Below are 6,955 nucleotides of genomic sequence, written 5' to 3'. Positions count from 1 at the left end.
GGAGCCATCTTCCAGGTGTGTATCACTGTATACCTGGAGCCATCTTCCAGGTGTGTATCACTGTATCATGGCCGCCAGGATGCCATGCACCATAGCGTGTATACCAGTAGTACGGAGTGCAGGGAGCCTCAGTATGTAGTACGGAGTGCAGGGAGCCTCAGTATGTAGTACGGAGTGCAGGGAGCCTCAGTATGTAGTACGGAGTGCAGGGAGCCTCAGTATAAATGCAGTAATGTTGACCATTGTAAACAAAATCCGTCGTCAAGTTTCAGTCAAGAAACTGAACTAATTGTGAACGTGTAGTGAACCTGGTGCTCGGTGATGGGGTGGTGACGTCACGGCTCACCGCAGGCGCCCGGCTGCCCGTTAACACGCCTCCTCCACGCCGTTACTACATAAAACAAACCTAACGAGCGCGCCTCCTCCAACAACCAACCATAACACGCTAAATTCCGCGTAATACATAATAAAACACACTCGAAAAGGATAGAGTAATTGGCCAGATGTTCGCTTCGGGCGGGTCATAGGCCTACAGCGGCACGAAATCCACCTCTTTAGGCTCGGTCGGTGAGAGTAGAGGACGGCGCCTGGCTCTTGACCACCTCTCTTGTCATGCACGGAGGGGGCGTGCATGGTGCCGGTGCTGTCAAGCAGGGATCATGCACGCCTTCCTGACTTGGTCGAGGCGTGACTGCAGGTGGGTCAGGAAACAAGGGATTCACTTCCCCCCCCCCCATTCCTATCCTCCCCCCCCTTCCCACCCCCCCCCTCCTATCCTCCCTCCCTTCCCCCCCCCCCTCCTATCCCCCCATTCCCCCCTCCCCCCCTCCCACCGCCTGTCAAACCCACCCACTTCGTAAAGTGTGTGCTTACCTTTAAGTGCCGACAGGAGTGAGATATGGCTCTTGGACCCCTTCTCATCCCACCCGATTTGTGTTGGTTGTGTATCTCGCGACGTCCTGGTTGGTACTTTATAGTACAGTACTCCAAGTTGATAACACCAGAGGAAACAAGAGGTAAAGAGGTCTTACAGTCAAATGTCTATATAAATATGATTATTTTTGTTGCAAGGGATAGGCCTATCTCCTCAACCCGCTCCCCCCCCCTTGCTAACTAGGTCAACATGAGGTCAATGGCCTCGTTGGTGACACGGGGTCACACTTCACCAGGTCACAGAGTACACAAGCGGACAGGTCAGTGCTGAGAGTGAATATTATATCAGTGATAGAGTCACGGGCTCACCATAGCCCGTGCTACTTGGAACTTTTTTGTTCCAGGTAGCTTAAACAACAGTGATAGACAGGTAGGAGGGTGACCAGGCAAGGTTGAGAGTAGGATGTGTGCGCATGCGCCCTTGTACTCTAATATACACGCATCTACACAAGTCCACCTGCTTAAGTCAGGGTGAGCAAGGCGGCCGTACCCCCTCGCACGCGTATATATATATATATACAGTTAAGGTCATCTATAATGTTCACGCACTTGTACCTACACAAAGAAAGGTCTTATGATGACTAAGATATAAAGTGTACGTGTATTACAGGAACCTTGGAAGGCCAAGGACGGGACCACACACACACACACACACACACACACACACACACACACACACACACACACACACACACACACACACACACACACTGTGGAAAGACCTGCCAGCAAACACATACCTAACCAGTACCCAACATGGTACTGGACTACATAGTGGAGCTAAAGATTTCAGGAAGAGTAGCGGGCAGTGGGGAGAGGCTAAGACCAGGAGAGGTCACCTTACTGGTCACCCCGGAACCTGTGAAAGGAGTGCTCTGAGAGAGCCAGGTCTGAAGGGAGTGCTCTGAGAGCGCCAGGTCTGAAGGGAGTGCTCTGAGAGCCAGGTCTGAAAAGAGTGCTCTGAGAGAGCCAGGTCTGAAGGGAGTGCTCTGAGAGAGCCAGGTCTGAAGGGAGTGCTCTGGGAGAGCCAGGTCTGAAGGGAGTGCTCTGAGAGAGCCAGGTCTGAAGGGAGTGCTCTGGGAGAGCCAGGTCTGAAGGGAGTGCTCTGAGAGAGCCAGGTCTGAAGGGAGTGCTCTGAGAGAGCCAGGTCTGAAGGGAGTGCTCTGAGAGAGCCAGGTCTGAAGGGAGTGCTCTGAGAGAGCCAGGTCTCTGAGAGAGCCAGGTCTCTGAGAGAGCCAGGTCTCTGAGAGAGCCAGGTCTCTGAGAGAGCCAGGTCTCTGAGAGAGCCAGGTCTCTGAGAGAGCCAGGTCTCTGAGAGAGCCAGGTCTCTGAGAGAGCCAGGTCTCTGAGAGAGCCAGGTCTCTGAGAGAGCCAGGTCTCTGAGAGAGCCAGGTCTCTGAGAGAGCCAGGTCTCTGAGAGAGCCAGGTCTCTGAGAGAGCCAGGTCTGAAGGGAGATAACTCGTGAAAGGATGACCTCTGTGACCGAGAAGTGTTGAAGCTGAGGTCAGATGCATGACGCCAGGAGACGACAAAGGAACAAAGACCTGCAAGGTTCAGCAGGCAACAGCCCAAGGTTCAGCAGGCACCAGCCCAAGGTTCAGCAGGCAACAGCCCAAGGTTCAGCAGGCAACAGCCCAAGGTTCAGCAGGCAACAGCCCAAGGTTCAGCAGGCAACAGCCCAAGGTTCAGCAGGCAACAGCCCAAGGTTCAGCAGGCACCAGCCCAAGGTTCAGCAGGCAACAGCCCAAGGTTCAGCAGGCACCAGCCCAAGGTTCAGCAGGCAACAGCCCAAGGTTCAGCAGGCACCAGCCCAAGGTTCAGCAGGCAACAGCCCAAGGTTCAGCAGGCAACAGCCCAAGGTTCAGCAGGCAACAGCCCAAGGTTCAGCAGGCAACAGCCCAAGGTTCAGCAGGCAACAGCCCAAGGTTCAGCAGGCACCAGCCCAAGGTTCAGCAGGCAACAGCCCAAGGTTCAGCAGGCACCAGCCCAAGGTTCAGCAGGCAACAGCCCAAGGTTCAGCAGGCACCAGTCCAAGGTTCAGCAGGCACCAGCCCAAGGTTCAGCAGGCAACAGCCCAAGGTTCAGCAGGCACCAGCCCAAGGTTCAGCAGGCAACAGCCCAAGGTTCAGCAGGCAACAATCAAAAAGGAGAGCGTAATCGACCACAAAAGAAGTACAGGACACACGCGCGAGCAACATCCACGCAGGAGCAGGGAACGAGTACTCAAGAATTAGAAGATAAACACTACGATAGTTACGCCATTTAAGGCTCCACTGCCAGCCTAGGAGAGGGCGAGCAACACACTATCATCACCTGGTGAGATAGTGTGATAGAGGCGAATAGCCTCTAACAATTAACAAATAACAAATAACCACTGTTCTGTTTTAATAAAATGTATTATAATCATAACACCCTCACAATATGGAGAACTACCGGACAGTTAGAGGACAGTCAGACATCCGGCAGTCAGTGCATCAGATCAAATAATGCAAATGTTGCAGACACAATGGGTGTGTGTGGGTGTAGACACGGAGGCATCGAGGGTGGAGGTGGTGGCAGGTGGTGAGCCACACACAGCTGTGGTGGTGGCAGGTGGTGAGCCACACACAGCTGTGGTGGTGGCAGGTGGTGAGCCACACACAGCTGTGGTGGTGGCAGGTGGTGAGCCACACACAGCTGTGGTGGTGGCAGGTGGTGAGCCACACACAGCTGTGGTGGTGGCAGGTGGTGAGCCACTCACAGCTGTGGTGGTGGCAGGTGGTGAGCCACACACAGCTGTGGTGGTGGCAGGTGGTGAGCCACTCACAGCTGTGGTGGTGGCAGGTGGTGAGCCACACACAGCTGTGGTGGTGGCAGGTGGTGAGCCACACACAGCTGTGGTCGGTGGCTGTTATTGATTCCTCTTATCCCCCTCCCACCATCACCCTCACCTCTAAACACAACCCTACAAACATCTCATATAACGTCATCACTACCACCTACGGCAGCTCCCATGCCACACTAAGATGTGCATACAGACCATACGCCACGAAGTGCATCTGGGAATACCCAACGCATAGGTTCAAATCCACATCAGGGCTCCGCTGGATGTTCTCATACCAAGCGGTTCCGTGCACCTGCCACAGGTATTACCGTGGTAAGGAGCAGGTGCGGGCAGCAGCCCACTCTCCCACTCTCTCCCTCCCACAACCACACAATACACCAAGGAGCCTCAACACTTACCACACAAATCCCAACCATATCCCCAAAATACTAAACATAACTGATAATACCGCAAACTCAGTATCAGTAATCAAAATATAAATCTTCGATAAAACACAACACAGAACCAAAGTAACATGAATCCCCCTCTATAAAGACAGTTCGATATTTACAACACTCAGAATACACTTTCGATGCTGTCTGCCAAACCTTTAACTCTTGAGCACAATACTATCATGTATGCGAGGCTTTGTGTCTTCAGTTGATCTTCCGACCTTGTTTGTGGCGTGACCATAAGCCGGGACCCGTGAGCATGGCGCCACACCACCTCCTCCATCACTGCCGCCCCCGAACCTGTGAGCATGGCGCCACACCACCTCCAACACTGCCGCCCCCGAACCTGTGAGCATGACGCCACACCACCTCCAACACTGCCGCCCCCGAACCTGTGAGCATGACGCCACACCACCTCCAACACTGCCGCCCCCGAACCTGTGAGCATGGCGCCACACCTCCTCCAACACTGCCGCCCCCGAACCTGTGAGCATGACGCCACACCACCTCCAACACTGCCGCCCCCGAACCTGTGAGCATGGCGCCACACCACCACCTCCAACACTGCCGCCCCCGAACCTGTGAGCATGGCGCCACACCACCACCTCCAACACTGCCGCCCCCGAACCTGTGAGCATGGCGCCACACCACCACCTCCAACACTGCCGCCCCCGAACCTGTGAGCATGGCGCCACACCACCTCCAACACTGCCGCCCCCGAACCTGTGAGCATGACGCCACACCACCTCCAACACTGCCGCCCCCGAACCTGTGAGCATGACGCCACACCACCTCCAACACTGCCGCCCCCGAACCTGTGAGCATGGCGCCACACCTCCTCCAACACTGCCGCCCCCGAACCTGTGAGCATGACGCCACACCACCTCCAACACTGCCGCCCCCGAACCTGTGAGCATGGCGCCACACCACCACCTCCAACACTGCCGCCCCCGAACCTGTGAGCATGGCGCCACACCACCACCTCCAACACTGCCGCCCCCGAACCTGTGAGCATGGCGCCACACCACCTCCAACACTGCCGCCCCCGAACCTGTGAGCATGGCGCCACACCACCTCCAACACTGCCGCCCCCGAACCTGTGAGCATGACGCCACACCACCTCCTCCAACACTGCCGCCCCCGAACCTGTGAGCATGGCGCCACACCACCTCCAACACTGCCGCCCCCGAACCTGTGAGCATGGCGCCACACCACCTCCAACACTGCCGCCCCCGAACCTGTGAGCATGGCGCCACACCACCTCCAACACTGCCGCCCCCGAACCTGTGAGCATGGCGCCACACCACCTCCATCACTGCCGCCCCCGAACCTGTGAGCATGGCGCCACACCACCTCCATCACTGCCGCCCCCGAACCTGTGAGCATGGCGCCACACCACCTCCAACACTGCCGCCCCCGAACCTGTGAGCATGGCGCCACACCACCTCCATCACTGCCGCCCCCGAACCTGTGAGCATGGCGCCACACCACCTCCAACACTGCCGCCCCCGAACCTGTGAGCATGGCGCCACACCTCCTCCAACACTGCCGCCCCCGAACCTGTGAGCATGGCGCCACACCACCTCCAACACTGCCGCCCCCGAACCTGTGAGCATGGCGCCACACCACCTCCAACACTGCCGCCCCCGAACCTGTGAGCATGGCGCCACACCTCCTCCATCACTGCCACCCATGATATTCTCCCCAGAGAGAGAGAGAGAGATGAAATACGTTTAATAGTAATTCATTATAAGTATAGTGACAAGAGGTAAAGATATATGTACAATACATTAAAGGTATGAGGACAATCAACCCCAGCTTGAGGGACAACAATCAACCCCAGCTTGAGAGGGACAACAATCAACCCCCTGCTTGACAGGGACAACAATCAACCCCCTGCTTGACAGGGACAACAATCAACCCCAGCTTGACAGGGACAACAATCAACCCCCAGCTTGACAGGGACAACAATCAACCCCCAGCTTGACAGGGACGACAATCAACCCCAGCTTGACCGGGACAACAATCAACCCCAGCTTGACAGGGACAACAATCAACCCCAGCTTGACAGGGACACCAATCAACCCCCAGCTTGACCGGGACAACAATCAACCCCAGTTTGACAGGGACAACAATCAACCCCCAGCTTGACAGGGACAACAATCAACCCCAGCTTGACAGGGACAACAATCAACCCCCAGCTTGACAGGGACACCAATCAACCCCAGCTTGACAGGGACACCAATCAACCCCAGCTTGACAGGGACAACAATCAACCCCCAGCTTGACAGGGACACCAATCAACCCCCAGCTTGACCGGGACAACAATCAACCCCCAGCTTGACAGGGACAACAATCAACCCCCAGCTTGACAGGGACAACAATCAACCCCAGCTTGACAGGGATAACAATCAACCCCCAGCTTGACAGGGACACCAATCAACCCCCAGCTTGACAGGGACAACAATCAACCCCAACTTGACAGGGACAACAATCAACCCCAACTTGACAGGGACACCAATCAACCCCCAGCTTGACAGGGACACCAATCAACCCCAGCTTGACAGGGACAACAATCAACCCCAGCTTGACAGGGATAACAATCAACCCCCAGCTTGACAGGGACACCAATCAACCCCCAGCTTGACAGGGACAACAATCAACCCCCCTGCTTGACAGGGACAACAATCAACCCCAGCTTGAGATGGACAACAATCAACCCCCAGCTTGACAGGGACAACAATCAACCCCAGCTTGAGAGGGACA

The 6,955-nt window shown here is 55.8% G+C and overlaps 1 protein-coding gene across 1 annotated transcript; it reads left to right on the top strand.

Moving 5' to 3' along the window:
* Positions 1–2,446: 2,446 nt before the first annotated feature.
* LOC123747650 (uncharacterized) lies at positions 2,447–3,091 on the top strand. Its single transcript, XM_045729874.2, has one exon. It carries the CDS (start codon positions 2,447–2,449, stop codon positions 3,089–3,091), a length of 645 nt encoding a protein of 214 aa, XP_045585830.2.
* The last annotated feature ends 3,864 nt before the right edge of the window (positions 3,092–6,955 follow it).

Source organism: Procambarus clarkii, chromosome 10 (assembly GCF_040958095.1).
Source record: "Procambarus clarkii isolate CNS0578487 chromosome 10, FALCON_Pclarkii_2.0, whole genome shotgun sequence".
Taxonomy (NCBI): Eukaryota; Metazoa; Arthropoda; class Malacostraca; order Decapoda; family Cambaridae; genus Procambarus; species Procambarus clarkii.
Note: the sequence above shows the minus strand (reverse complement) of the source record. Positions and strands in the feature narration are given on the sequence as shown.

Coding starts and splice junctions, on each gene's coding strand:
- LOC123747650 (XM_045729874.2), top strand. CDS start 2,447: ATGACGCCAGGAGACGACAAAGGAACAAAGACCTGCAAGGTTCAGCAG.